General features: G+C 40.0%; 1 protein-coding gene across 1 annotated transcript in view; it reads left to right on the top strand.

Annotated features, from left to right (window-relative positions):
• The window catches only part of msh3 (mutS homolog 3 (E. coli)), an 84,866-nt gene that overhangs the window by 55,933 nt on the left and 12,636 nt on the right, over positions 1 to 16,297 (top strand). Inside the window, exon 21 of the mRNA XM_039662465.2 lies at positions 6,139 to 6,325. Within this exon, the coding sequence (XP_039518399.2) occupies positions 6,139 to 6,325 (187 nt within the window). The remainder of the gene's footprint in view (positions 1 to 6,138; positions 6,326 to 16,297) is intronic.

Below are 16,297 nucleotides of genomic sequence, written 5' to 3'. Positions count from 1 at the left end.
TCATTTTCCCATTAATGTATTACAATATTATTATTTTGCTGTTCTTGTTTATATTATTAGGCTAGTATTATTAACAAATTAATTTTAGGAACCACAATTCATTTGCCTCAGGACTCCTCAGTGAAAATGTTTTTAAAATGTACTAAAAAACTACATCCCATTTCAAATTTGATTTGCAAGGTGATGCATTTGAAATTTTAAATTTGATTTGCTGTTCATAAATTGTCAAGAGTGCTTGTTATAAGCCATGGCAAAAACAGCATTGTTGCTCGTTAGCATTTTTGTTTTGTTTCTATAACACAATAACAAAATATTTTAATGAAACTAATAACACTAAAATTACAAATTAATATTAATATTACGAATATTATTATTATAATTATATTGGCCTAATTATAGCATTTAGGTCCGAATACGGCACAACAATCAGTCATCAATGAAGATCAAAAGCAGCTTCAAACACCAACTTAAAAAAACAACGAAAAAATTGTTTGTATTGTATTGTATGTTGTCTTTGGCGCACCAGCACATACAATAACTATACAGACAGTTGTAAGAAAAACAAGAACACAAACAAAACAACTCTTAAACGCATATTTATTCGCCAGGGGGATTCTATAATGCCTACCAGATTTCAAGGGCTCATATTCAACAAGAAATATTGATTATTGTCAATACAAGTATATTTTTTCACTATCATTAATTTATGGTCCATAAGATAAATATTAAAGGGTTAGTTCACCCAAAAATGAAAATTAAGTCATTAATTACTCACCCCCATGCTGTTCCAACCCCGCAAGACCTTCGTTCATCTTCGGAACACAAATAAAGATATTTTTGATTTAATCTGAGAGCTGTATCACTCTTCCATTGGCTTCCTAAGGGACTGGCTCTTGACGGCCCATAAAGTCATTAAAGAAAATGTTTAAATGTTCCATGTGCCTACAGCGGCTCAATTATAAGTTTATCAAGCGACGAGACTACTTTTTGTGTGAAAAAACATAAATAACGGCTTTATTTGACTATTCCATTACTTCCTTATTGGCGCATGCGCGAGAACTGAGACGAGGACGATCTCCTTCGACTTGTTACCGGCTGCTCACCGCTTAGGAGTTTTACCGCCCCCTACCGTATAAGATGATGTGCTGATATAGCTGGAAGTGCAAAACTTTCTGTTTACAAGCAGAGGAAGATGCGCGCTGTACATACGCTTTTCAATTAGCGTATTTTCCGCACTACAAGGTGCACTTAAAAGCCTTTAATCTTCTCAAAAAACGACAGTGTGCCTTATTATCATCTTATACGGTAGGGGGCGGTAAAACTCCTAAGCAGTGAGCAGCCGGTAACAAGAAGTGGTCGAATGAGAACGTCCTCGTCTCAGTTCTCGCGCATGCGCCAATAAGGAAGTAATGGAATAGTCGAATAAAGCCGTTATTTGTGTTTTTTTCGCACAAAAAGTAGTCTCGTCGCTTGATAAACTTATAATTGAGCCGCTGTAGGCACATGGAACATTTAAACATTTTCTTTAATGACTTTATGGGCCGTCAAGAGCCAGTCCCTTAGGCAGTCTATCTAGGACTGATCCAGCTCTCAGATTCAATCAAAAATATCTTTATTTGTGTTCCGAAGATGAACGAAGGTCTTACGGGGTTGGAACAGCATGGGGGTGAGTAATTAATGACTTAATTTTCATTTTTGGGTGAACTAACCCTTTAAGAAACACAACACTGACCGGGTTTTTCTGGGGTCTTCTTGGTGAGAAGAGCACCAGTAGACAAAGAGGTTCCACTTCAACGCATAGGCATGTCTGATGGACTATACTCTAGTGAAAGTGATGGTAGCCACCACCGCTGGTGGTTGGGTACTCAAACGTGCCCCGTCCTATCCTGGAGATACACGTGGAAGTTCCAGAGATGAGGGTACCATAGCGTGCCCCGTCCCTGAGAAAGGAGGTCCTTCCTCAGAGCAATTGGCCAGGGAGGTGCTGTTGCGAGGAGCACAAGTTCGTAAAACCAGATCCGGGTGGGCCAATGAGGCGCAACCAAGATGACCTGCTCCTCCTCATCCCTGATCTTGCACAGGGTTAGAGAGCTCGTCGGCTGCACAGTTCAGGTCTCCCGGGATATAAATGGCTCAAGCGACCTCAGATGCTTCTGACTCCATAGGAGGAGGTGGCGGGCAAGTTGCGACATATGGCGGGAGCGTAGATCACCTTGTCGGTTGATGCACGCTACTGTCGCGGTATTGTCTGATCGGACTAGTACGTGCTGGTTCTTGAGCAACGCATGGAAGCAGTGCAGAGCGAGACGTACTGCCAGCAACTCGAGGCAACTGACATGCCATAGGCACTGGGGTCCTGTCCAGGAGCCCGGGGTAGCATGTCAATTGCATATTGCATCCCAACTCTTGGTGGAGGCATCTATTGAGACAACATTAGGGCTGGGTAACAATTCGATTTCGATTCTTGAGGCTTCGATTCGATTTTGATTTATTAGCTTCGATATTGATTCAATAATAAGTAAATACACAAGTAATTAAGTACCTGAGTATATATTTTAAATAATGTGTGCAGTATTACCTAAGACCAAATTGACCCCGGCATGTTTCCTGTCATGGTTTATTTAGCAGAACAAACTATACAATATTGTACGTGTGTTGAATACAAACCACAACTGTAACAAACAGGTTCTTTATTAACACCTCTAAAGTGCATGGTAGAAAGTATATTTCTTTCTTCCTATACATTCAAGTTATACAAGAAATGTAAACGGAAGCACAAAATGTTAGGGGTGTCACAGTTCACAAAATTCACAGTTCGGTTGGAAACGATACAGTGGTGTTACGGTTCGGTACGTTAACGATACAGCAGAAAGAATGAAATTCCAGAGAAGTTTCCTATTTATTAAAAGAAAAAACATTTTTAAATAAGTGTGAGTTTTCCTAAACCTTTCAGGTTTATAAATGGGGGAAATCTTAAGGATGAACAAATAAGATTTTGTTCATCACATTAAAAATAACAAAAATAACATTTAAATCTATGTTTGTGTATATCTTAGCACAGTGTATTAGAGATATGTAGACACCTAACAGTGTCGCTTGATCAAAATCGGCTCGTGGTGCACAGATGCTGCTGGTCTGAACTGACAAATGGCTGAAGTAACGCTGTTTCGTTCCGCATTCATTACGTTAGCCATTTGATGTTGCGCAACGTTGTTGTGGATTTGGGTCGGTTGGAAAAATGGTCCAAGGAATTGTTCGGTTTGTAATGTAAACCGAAACAGTTCAATATGAAAACATGTTGCTAATTTTGCTTTTTTTTGGCAAAGCGTGTCTTGTACAATGCTGAACGCTCCACTAGAGTGTTGCCCACAGCGCTGGGCTGAAACGATTCTTAGAATTTGATGAATCGATATTGAATTGAGAAAAAAATAATATTGCAATGCATTGATGAATCGACATTTTTACCCAGCCCTTAACAAGATGCCTTGAAATTCGGTCTAAGGGTACTCCTGCCCGTAGAAAACAGTGGTTCGTCCATGGGGTGAATGTCTGACGGCAGGTCGGAGTAACTGGTACTCGGAGCGGGCCTTGTTGCCATGCCCACCTATAAGGACTTGACCGTGAAGCCAGTGCTGAAGCGGTCTCATTATGAAGCAAACCTAGCGGTGTTGCTGCGGTTGCCATATGCCCCAGGAGCCTCTGAAAAAGTTTCAGTGGACCCGCACTATTGCCCGCAAACTGGCAAGTCAGCAGTGACTGCGCGCGCTCGCTCGTAAGCTGTGTGCACGTGGTGACCGAGTCGATTTCCATTTCGAAGAGGCCAGCCTTGGGATATGTGAGCATCAAGCAAACGAGTTTGCTCAGTGTCCAGCATATCAGCCAGGTTAAGCCACACGTGTCTCCCCTGGACCACGGTACTGGACATCAACTGGCCCAGGGAGAGTGCGGTAACATTCGCCGCCCGGAGAGCAAGGTCAGTGCACACAGCTCATCAAAAAGCCCTGGGTCAGTCCTCCCCTCGTGCATGTCCCTGAGCATCTGGGTCTGGTAGGCTTCGCCATGGCATGCAGAGAGGGGGCTGCTTGCCCCGCGGCTCTATAGGACTTTGCTACCAGGGTAGACGAAAACCTACAGGCCTTGGGATGGGTGCTTTGGGACGCCCCTCATCGCAACAGAGTGTTCGACCAGGGGGACCCCAGTATACCATTTGGCAGCGGCCAGGAAAGGCGGAGGAGCAAGTGCTCGGGACAGGGTGGAGGGTTCCACTCTAACTCAATGTTCGCGGCCACCTGGGAAAGCATGTCTGTCATCTTGGGTTCTGACTCGGGCAATGCTGGCGCACCCGAAGGTGGCAGCAAAGTCGAATCATCATCTCCCGAGTACGCCTGCCCACCTTGTGAAGCTGCAATCAACATTGCATCCTCTGTTGGAGCGCCGAATGACATCCCGCGGCTTGCCCGTGTCATGTGACTGGGACGACCGCGGGACATCATCCGGAGGGCTCGCGGGTTGCAACACTGGAGAGAGGCATGTGACCCGAGGACGAATCATCCGTTGGTTGTGCCACACCGTCTCCCTTAGGGCACCCTGGCCACCGAAGTACTAGCTCCCGTGGGAACGGTAGATCGGGGTGTGGATGAGGGGACTCTCCCTTTTTCAAGATCACTGTCTCTAGACCAAAGTGTTACAGTGGCCATGTTTCTGCAATGAAAACATGAGTCATCCACCAGTGCTGCTTTATTGTGCTCCAAAACACAAAGCAACAGTTGTGTCCATCAGAGTCGGATAGAAGTCAACTGCAACCAAAAGTGCACGGGTGATGCATCCTTAAAAAGACGTGCCACGCCCTGCTCTTTTAGAGAGTATTAAATATCCGCAGAGTTGAAGCGACCAGTGAAAAAAAACACACAAGCTGGCAGATCACTGCACAGATCGCAGGGAATGTGCACTCGCTGGGATTCGCCGTCACACCAACACCTGGAGAGAAGCTCGTCTCGAAGAGGAAGAGATGATCTCAGGATGGCTTTGGGAGTGAAGCATACACTTGCCTCTGAAGCGAAAATATATCTTCATATTGCCGGCATTCTCCTTTTAACCCCTATTTAAAACAGTCTGTGTGTTGTAACGTCTGTCAGAGTTTGAAGTTTGCCCAGATGAAGAATAGGAAAGACTGTGCAAACAAACTGGTAGTTCCACGAGTCCTTTTATAGTTGCTTTCTTAAGCACACTCTTCATATACATGTCGAAAGAGCGGATGTTAACAGGGATTAAAATTACATAACATTGATTACACATTGATTAAAAAAGAAAATCAAATGTGTTGGTAGTATTATTTTATATGTAAATCAATTATTTATAATTTTATAAAGTATAGAATAAAGTTAGGGTTAATTAAAATTAAGGAGAACATTAATTTTAAATTCATTCAGGTACAATTACCAAACATATCTCAAGGTCTTTTTTTTTTTTATCTTTTTATTAGTTTGTTTAATTAACTAATTATATTAAACTATTATCAGTGCACTATAAATAAACTGGTTCTATGGCTTTATTAATAAAACTTATTTTGAAAATACAATTTATAAAAATGCCTTCTATATTTCTGTTTCTTTTCACTCCATTTTCCCGAAATCATACCGAACCGTGACTTCTGTGTAGCGTACTGTTGTCGTCATACAATGAATTACGTTAAGCTGTGGTAAAAGTGGTACCGCCAGCCCTTGAGATCGGCTGAATGGTTTCCTAAATGGTAAAAAAAACAATTGTTTTTCTGGGAGGTGGAAAATGAGCTTAATTCCCCAAATGATGGAATAGCCCTGTAACGTTAGCTAGGCTTATCGTTAGCCGGGTGCTCTGCCCTGACTTCTTATGATATAGTGCATGTGTAAGATACAAACTTCTGGGTTGGTTTTTGATAAGTATGCTGATTTTTAAGTTACCCTCAGAAATGTGTCATTTGCATATTAAAATCACAAAAAAAATAAGCAGGGGGCACGTACAACCACATCCCCGTCCCGCCGCGCCACTGTCACCTTTTTTACTCTGCCATAATTTACAGACCTGCAAACTCCTCAAAGTAATCTAATGCTTCTTCACAGACTAATTTAAGTTTTGCTCCACTGGTTTTGCTTCTGACAGAATGGGAGCATCTGACAACATCTCAAGGGGCAGGAGCACCTTTATGGAGGAGCTTGTGGAAGCTTCAGATATTTTGGGTCATGCCACGTCCCGCTCCCTGGTCATCCTGGATGAACTGGGCCGAGGCACCAGCACTCATGACGGCATCGCTATCGCCTATGCTACCCTAGAGTCCTTCATCAGAGACGTAAGTGAGACTGAAAGACGTGAAACCCTTGCTTGGCAAATATACCTAAAGAAAAGCTGTGGTTGTGACAAGCTTTCATGCCAGATTATAACAGGCCATGTAGTAACACAGTTCATCCAGAATGACTTGTGGTATCATTTTTGGAGGGAGATTTACCATGCTGCAGCCTGTGGTTATGCGCTTTGCTTACAGGCTAAATAAAGGACTGTGATTTCAGTAATTCTACAGTTCTCAGGTCACTGCTACTTTGGATTGAACCCACCTCCCAAATCCTTAAATCTAATGCTGCATGGCAAACCAAGCCCATTAATCCGCCAACATTTGGCCATTTTGAGAATATCAGCATCAGTGTTGTCTTTGACATGGCCATCTGCTGATTGTAGAACTGACTCAAGGCAATGTATAATTTTTATTCATTTTTATGTTTTAGCTAAATATTGTGTAAAATTAAATTGAGCAATTTGTGTAATCTTGTTTACTATCACTAAATTTACCCAAATTTAAATAAAAAAACTAAATAGAATGTATATAATTAAATGTGTAGAAATATCTTAAAAATATTCTATATAAGAGGGTCGTTATATAAAATATAACGTCAGTCGATGATAAGATGCTTAGTTAACCAAATTTTAATTAATTGGTTGGTTGCTGAAAAAATTATCTGAACGGGAAATGACGAAGTCACGCTCTCTGTAGCTGATGGGTTGTTAACGTGGCTAGTCCATGCCATAATTATGCCTGGCAAGAAATCCAAACTTTCGCCTATCATTCATTAACCTAAAACATTGAAACGTGAGTAGTAGCCTAACGTTAGCCACTTTACATGGCTGCTCTCTCCAATGTCAATGTTAATCTAAATGTGCGCTATTATTAGGTGCATATCCAATGGGGTGTATAAGAGTATGCAGTACACAAGTCATGGTTTAGTACGTACCTCGGTTTTGGGGTCATATGAGTTTGGCACAACAGGAAAAAAGCAACAAATCCCCAATCCTTCGTTTATTTTCATTTGTTTTGAACAGGCTGTATTGCAAATTGTACCCCTGTATGTAACCTCTTCACTTTCTAAAGCATACAAATGCCATATGTTTGCAGATACTTTGGAAACATGCGGAGTTCACATACTCATTTCTCTGAAAAACACTTATACAGCCAGTTATTTTACTTTGAAATGTGCATTTCGTGTTGTAATGTCTGTTTTGTTTTGGTCTGTGTGATCTCACCCAATGTATTTCAACACCCCGGGATACCATTTGGCAGGAAACACAGCGTATTGCAGCCAATAAACAAACTGGGTCAAATATTTTTGGGTTTTAAAATCTGATATTCTGATATATGGGACAATATTTTAGTTATTTATTTATTTTTTTTAAACTGGACATGATAGTCACAAATTTTGTCATGCTTATTTGAGTTAAGAGAACTTATGGGGATGTTCTTATAATTGTTATTCAAGCAATGTATGTCTCGTGACCAACTAAATGAGTGTTGCCAACAGGGACGGAGTAGAGTGCCCTCTGTTGGACAAACTATACAACTCCAACTCTCATGACATGGTTCAAGCGTGTTTCGTCCGTTTTTTTTTTTTTTTTTTAAATATCATTTATCGGCCATTATAACTGCCGATACCGATAGTTTGGAAAATGCCTAATGTTGGCCGATAATATCGGTCTGCCGATATATCGGTCTGGCTCTAAGCCAAGGCAGCAGTGGCAAGGAATCAAAAACTCCATCTGGTGAACAAATGGAGAAAAATACCTTGGGAGCAACCAGGCTAGTCGGAGGGCCAGTTCTCCTCTGACCAACGAAGGAACAGTTTATGATGCGGGCAGCATTACCAGTCAGATTGGATCGGAACATTTAGAGTATTTATCCATTTCCATCTGGTTGGAAGTCGATCTGTTTGCTCGAATCTCCCGCGGAAATCCACCAGTACCACTGAAATTACAAGCTTACCGCTTTGAATCGAGCTAAAGCAAGCAGAGAGTTTTGAACACTGGCGAGTTATGTATTTTCTCAAATATGTATTTTGGATCATTTTTAATCCATTATTTATGAATAATTTCACAAAATGATGTTGCTTTTCTGTGTTGAAAGTCAACTTTGAAAACGGGAACTAGGGATCATATTTTCGTATTCATTTGCAGATTTCTCTTCTCACTCAAAACTGGTCATAGTCGTGACTTTAATAATTTCACAAAATTATGTTGTTTTTATGTGTTGAAAGTCAACTTTGAAAACGGAAAACTAGGGATCATATTTTTGTATTCATTTGCAGATTTCTCTTCTCACTCAAAACTGGTCATTAAATGCATAGTCGTGACTTTTTCAGAGGATACATTAAATGAAAGGTTTTTAGTTCTTTGACCATGTGACCATGTTAGACATTATGTGGGGACAGCTGTGTTTTTCATTCAGTAGAGTAAATGTACTGCTGATGGTAAACACACAAGTCTTTTTACTGGAATCAAAAGAGCAAAAATCATGCCTTAGTTGAAAGTGTGAACTTCATTAAAGCATTCACAGTTTTAATAACAGTTCTCTGGCATCTGGCAGCGTTTGAAAGTATGACGTGCAATATGTCATAGTAGGTGCAATACTGGCAGAAATTAAAAAACAATTCTTCCTAAAATAACTATAGAAATTTTTCTTCCTACTGCTACAAGGTCAAAAATGCTCTGTTACTGGGTAGCACCTTAATGGTTTATACTCCAAAGCAAAGCATCAAGGGCGATATGCTTGACTCAAGGGAGCCTAATACTCCCCAGACACACAGAAAAAATATCTCATACCAGTCAATCCATTGGGACATACAGTCTCCCTGTTTATCCCCTGTGAGACACACTTGTTTAAAGCTGCTTTGTGTATTTTTTTTTTTTTTTTCGACATTTAAAAACTTTCTTAACCATTGGTATGTTAATTTTCCCAAATAATTTCTCAGATGTTCTGTTGTGGTTTCAAAACATTCTGTTCGTTTGACTTTCCCAACTAGTCCAATATAGCAACATTGATTCAACCAGTGAGTTTGAGGGAAGGTGTGCGCAAACATACTGAATTTTAAGAATTGTTTTTCGGATCGATTAATCAAAAATGTTAACTTACTGTTTATACGGTTTTGTCTTTTTTACATCATCCTCGGCGGGTGTAAATTTATCAACAAATGATTCTCAATATATAAGCTACTTCACACCAATGTGAACTCCAACTATTGCTGCCAAGTTAATTGAGATGCTAGTGAAATTGGCAATCATATCCTGTTTGTGGCAAATTAAAAGTGCTAATTAGCTGCTTGTTGGCTGTAGTTGCTCATATTGAAGGTAAACGTCACTTTAGATGCTGTGCTGGTGTTTGGGATGTCAGAGGGTGGGCTCAACTGGGTATGGCATAATATTGTGTCTCTATGGCATTGGATAAGGGGCTAGATCTATCACTTTTTTATTTTGCTCTATTTCTCTCCACCACAGTTCTTTTGTACTGATACTGCCTCAGGCTGGAGTTATTTATTTATTGGCACGTGGATTGACTTGTTTGCCACAACTCCACTGTGATAGAGAATAGCCAAGGCATTGTTGCTTTAGTCTTCTTTTCAGATCTTTTTCACATCATTCTCAGTCTCTTCCATTATTCTCTGTTTTCTCACTCACTATGAAATGTATTTTGGGGTACTTGTCATTAGGGTAACATTTTGTTGTTTTTTATTTTTTTATTTTTTTCCAAACAAAAAATCCTTTGACTATTAGGCCACAATTACACTGCAGGTCTTGATGCCCAATTCTGATTTGACTATATCAGATTTTATAGACAACCAGCTAACATCTTTTAAAAGTGACCCATATCTACCAATATATATATATATATATATATATATATATATATATATATATATATATATATATACCGATATAGAATATTTATGCATTTAATAGAGAGTATAAATGTTGCTGAATTTCAACAGTCAACTTTAATTTGTAAGTTAATTGTGCCATGTCTGCACTTATTCACCCTGTAATGCCTCTACTGTATCATATTTGATACCCACATTTCTAAGACCTCTAAAAAACCTGTTGTACACAATCTACTATACCTTCTCTCAAATGTCAAATTCCAGTCTTTTGTACACTAGAATCCATTTAGAATATCGTGAGCATCATACGCTCAGACTCGCGCTGCACAGCTGTAGTTGTGACACTCACAGAGGTTCAAAAATACAACGCTTCGGTGTTTGCTTAAGCGTGTGCTTCATTTTGAAACTCCCCTCTTCACACTAGAATAGCTTTTTGTCCATGCCCGTTTGCCTTTATAGTGCATATACTGTATGTGTCCTGGCAGCATCTTGCAGAGAGTGTCTGCACATCGCCATGGCAACAAGGCTCACTCGTTTACCTGCGCTGTATTTAAGAATGTAAATACGTTTGTTGTGTAACACCCTTGAATGATGCATTGTGAGCAGCCTTGACGCAGAACTTTCTTCTGTGGGCAATGGGTAGTAGAGCAGCACTGGTTGCCATAGCGAAAAGGCAGTTAGAGGCACATGTTAGAGGCAGGCAGTCACTCCTCAGTTGAGATGACTGAAGAAGTGAGAAGGTGTGCCAAAGATACTGTAATGTTATTCGGAACTTCGAACTTGGGAAACTTTGTCCTCTAGTTGTGCAATAACCTGACCTTGAAGAACTCTCCTTTCACTCAGTGGCTGCTAGTTTTTCATTGGTCATTTCAGTTTGAAATCTTGCTTCACATAACTGTGCTATGCACACGACTGGGGACCTATTATGCAAAATTCACTTTTACATGGTGTTTCTTTGAACATAAATGTGTGTCGGAACTGGCAGTGTGTGTACACAACCACTCTATAAAGCTGTGTGTCTGTCCACCAAAGCGTTTTAGCAGAGGCTAGTGTATTTTTCCAGTTGTTTTTTTTTCTAGGTTTTAAAGAGAGTTCAATTTTGGGGTAAAACTCAAAGCTTTATTCATTATGTTGACTCCTTTGCGGTGTCTGAAATTGCTGACTCGTGTGTCAGAGAACTGGAGCTGTCGCAGAAACAATATAAGTCACATAACTGTATCCTACTTGTAGCTTACTTTACAATAAAATAGCTAATTACACTGTAATTTTTATACGTAACATGCCATAACATGTTTATACTTCATGCCAGCTTTGTGGTTTCCATGATATCCTAATTTGTGGTCATCATTAAACAAATATTTAAAAACAAAACTGCCATCAGTAATAAGTGTACATTATATATGTTTAGACTAGATATTATTTTTATTATCTTGAACTGCCACAAACTGTAAGACTTAATGGGTCTCATTCGTGAAACATTCGTAAATATATGAATAAATATGAGAGTGATTTGCTCATAAAGAGACCGTCCCGAAACCTCTTCTCCTGAATACCTTGTAAATGTCAGATGTGATAGTGAAATGTGTGTTTGTGTGTGTTAATGAATTCCAATCAGTCATAAATGGGATGCGTGTGCAAGTTCATTCTCAATTACCATAAATCCCGCCCTTTATATCCGACTGACATCTAGGCATATAATTACATGAATGCGAATGAAAAAGAAAGATTTCTCGGATGCAGAAATTGAAGTTTAATTATCAGAAGTTCATTCAAAACGCTATATTTTATTTTCAAGCGTACATAGTGGTGTATCAGGTCCTAAAAAAAGGAAGCTTTGCAGCATATTACAGATGCAGTTAATGGAGTTTCATCTGTTAATCCAACAGTCCCAGAAGTGAGAAGAAAATGCTTTGACATTAAGCTTGACAGCAAAAAATGAATTGGCTCACTTCGGAAAAATCGTATTCAAACTGGAGAAGGACCGCCATCGATAACCAGATCTGCTATTACTGGCTCTCATAATAAAAGTAAAAAGAAAAACCGTGTTTACTTGTAACATACATCAACTTGATGCAACCTGGACACATCATCAGTGATGTTACCTGGGATCACGGAGTGTTTTGGGTCTTTCAAGCTTCATACACTCTCTCCCAACTTGTGTCCAGGTAGCTCTACCCCACCCATGGTTCTCCTCTCCTCATCCACAGCCACCTTGAGGCAACTTCTGCTGACACAGTGACCTCTTTAATAGCCCTTCGCTTACTGGCCCCTACGATGCCCAGGATGTTGTAGGCCCTGCAGAGAGACTGGCCAGCAAACCCTCTGCATCCCACCTCAATGGGCTCACATCGTGCTCGCCACCCATTATTCCGGCACTCTTCCACTAGCTCAGCATACTTTGCCCTCTTTCTCTCATTGGCCTCCTCGATGCGGTCCTCCCAGGGTACAGTGAGTTCCAAGAGAACGATCTGCCTGGAGGAGTCTGAGATGAGTAGCATATCAGGCCGCAGCGTTGTATTGGCGGCAGTTTCTGGGAATTTAAGTTGCCTCTCCAGGTCGACTTTCAACTCCCAGTCTTGTGCTGTTGCTAGCAGGCCAGATGAGGTGGCCCTGGCAGCTACTGGTGGCTTCTCCCCAGCCCGGACGAAAGCAATGGTGTTCTTAACTGGGCGGAGGCGCTTGCAGTGGCCAATCCCACAGCTGATGGTACTCGCTATAGTCTTCAGGACTTGGTCGTGGCGCCACCGGTAGCGCCCCTCACCCAGTGCCTTCGAACAGCAACTGAGGATGTGCTCCAGGGTCCCTCTCTTCAGGCAGAGGTTGCAGGCTGGTGACTCCACCAATCCCCAGGTGAACAGGTTGGATGGGCTCGGTAGTACATCGTAGACAGCCTGAATCAGGAACCTTATGCGATGGTGTTCCGCTTTCCACAGCGCTGCCCACGAGACCTTTCGGTCCACTGCATGCTCCCATCTAAACCGTGTAATTACTATATAAAATATTTTTTCAAAATGTTGTTTAAATATGTACCTGATCAAGGTGAATTAAAATGCAGCCTTATTAATGAGCAAAACGTTCGGATGTTAAGCGCACCATTTAAACGTGGCTGGGAGCAGGTTTAGATTTCTTGCGAACTAACATTTGTAAAATATTAAACACATCCGAAAATTTACGCCAGAACCACTTTACATACGATTTACACACAAATTCGTTCTGCTCGCGTTTCATGAATGAGACCCAATAATTTTAAATGTATTTGCATGTATAATTTCAGACGTAATATTTTAGTTTTATCAAATGCCAGCGCTGGCTTTAGAGCCACTTAGTTATGCTATTTCGTGTCTACGACAAACACACACAAACATTTTGGACCTGAATTTGTATATGTACTAATTTTGTATAGAATAGAATAATAATATTTTTTTTAAAATTACCATTCAGAAACGTTTTGTAAGAGCCGTGTTTAGGGAGGTTCTGCTTGACTCTCTTCATCATCGCTCTCGGGGTCTGATTCTGGCTCAAACTGATACAGCAGTATTGACACCATTATTTACATTGACCGAGCACATCCAACTTTTGCCCGTAAAGGTAATGGGCGTGAAGGTTCCGGACAATGTGCACTACGCAGTTTAGCCAATTACATCAAGTCAAGTCACATTTATTTATATAGCGCTTTTCACAATACAGGTTGTATCAAAGCAGCTTCACAGTGATAACATGAAAGTAGTACAACACAGATCAATAATATTGCTAAACACTAAATAACCCCAACTGAGCAAGCCAAAAGCAAGCCAAAAGCAAGGCGACAGTGGCAAGGAACCAAAACTCCATCAGATTGGATGGAGAAAAAACCTTGGGAGAACCCAGGCTCAGTCGGGGGCCAGTTCTCCTCTGGCTTACATTTATATTGTTTATATATAAATATTAAATATAAATATTGTTTATATATAAAACGGCGCCATAACATATCGCAGGCGTTGAGTCGTCTTTTCACAGGCGTTGGTCTTCTCATCACAGGCGTTGGGGCATCCGAAATCCCCGTGAGAGGCTGGATACAAAACTGTACCTCTGACATCACTCCAGCTCAAACTAACCAATCTGAGCCCATTGCCTGTTTCTGGGGGAGTGGTTTCATAGAATCAGGATGTAAACCGGTCGTTCAAATGACAGAGGAGAAAGTGGCTTACAATAAAGGTGAAATTTATGAAAAATAAGAAAAAAGCAATAAGAAAAAAATAAGGGAGCAGCTACTCGTTGGCATAGATATGTGTATGAAAACAGTGTTTTTGCTTCCACTCAAAAAGGGGCATTTGGGCATGGGGTAATAAACAGACTCATTCTGGAGACACCTACGATTTATATTACATCTTGTAAAAAGGGGCATAACAGGTCCCATTTAAACATCAAATATGTTTGGTATCACATTGCGCTTTCATACAGATAAATTATTTGATTGAAAACTTTGTCGAATGAATGATTTACAATCTGTACATTACGATATGAGTGGCTGGCTTTACATCATTTCAAGGAGTTAGGGGGCACAAGTCTTTATCAACCTGCCAGAAGAAAAAGTCATGTTTTAAAGTTCCCAGACAGATAAAAAAAAGTAACTGAATTTACAGAAGTTTACAAGGTTCATGGTATTGAATATCTTTACTCAACGTTTTTTGTTTTAAAATATTTAAATTTAACATTCAAACGTTTTGGGTCAGAATGTACCCGGAATGAATTACTAATTTTATTCAGCAATGATCCATCAAATTGATCAAAAGTGACAGTAAAGGCATTTATAATGTTACAAAATATTTCTATTCCAAATAAAATCTGTTGCTTTTGAACTGTCTATTCATCAAAGAATCCTGAAAAAAGAATTTGAAGAGTTCAGATGCAAAAGCCTCTAAATGCCATTTGAAATTTTCTTCTTTAATGATGATTTTTATCAAACTTGTATATTTAAGTTCAGTAATTTCACTTAAATGGCAATGATAATTACCTATTAATTGTTATTTAAGTGAAATTACTGAACTTAAATATACAAGTTTGATAAAAATCATCATTAAAGAAGAAAATTTCAAATGGCATTTAGAGGCTTTTGCATCTGAACTCTTCATTTGTTTCCACAAAAAATATTAAGCAGCACAACTGTTTCAACTTTGATAAGAAATGTTTCTTGAGCACGATTATTAATAATTGAACTGTGTGACTGCACTATTTATTTTAATTGTGATGTAAATATTAATTTAAACTGAAGGCCTTTTGACACCGAACATGAAATTTGGCACAAACAAGAATTTGAGTAGAAGCAATGCACTCCTATTGAACTACAGTATTTGCAACTAGGTTGAGCATTTGACAAATAACGGAAACACTTTTTTTTATCCTTCAAGTAATTTTTTTTTCTTTGTCTGGTGTTTAAAAACTTGCTGTCCAATAAGATACACCGTAATGTTCTCATCATGTTGGTTGTATTTGATAAGGATTGTAAAGTTAGCAGCTTTGCCTTGAATTTCTCTAACACCTCCACCTCCAAGACTGCCTGTAATAAATGTGAACTACTTGCCAGGACTGCATCACAGAAAAACACAAGACATAAATCTTATTTATGGCATATACAGTGTAGAAGCAGCATTTTCTGATTGCCACATTTGTACGTCCATGTGTAATCTTCTGACCTGCCAAACTAAAACTTATGTACGCAAAACTGAGTGATTATGCTAAAAGCAGCCTCATGTCTCTAGTTTTGCTTCAGCGCCCTGTCTGCGTATCCTCTGAGTGTCTCATATTCACACTCTAGCTCCATGCCTCACATGAGCCTGCTAAAAAAACACATCAATAATTGGAGGAATAAACACATCCCCCCTCTGGAATGAGATGTGCGCATTGGTGTGAGGTGGTAACACTATGCAGATAATGGGCTGCTGATAATGTTCGTAAGTGGTGAGTGAGTGGGTGGTTGCTGTTTGCGTGGTTTGTGCGTCTGGCTCAAGGATGTCTCGCTCTTTCACACAGGCAGGATGCTGAGTAACCAAATCTATATTATTATTCCTAATGGATTGTCTTTAGTTGTTAAGGTTTGGAGAGTGAAATTGTCCTTTCTGACTGAAGCTTTCAGGCTAAAACCACCAAAC

Source organism: Pimephales promelas, chromosome 4 (genome assembly GCF_988280905.1).
Source record: "Pimephales promelas chromosome 4, fPimPro1.hap1.1, whole genome shotgun sequence".
In the NCBI taxonomy this organism is placed as follows: domain Eukaryota; kingdom Metazoa; phylum Chordata; class Actinopteri; order Cypriniformes; family Leuciscidae; genus Pimephales; species Pimephales promelas.
Note: the sequence above shows the minus strand (reverse complement) of the source record. Positions and strands in the feature narration are given on the sequence as shown.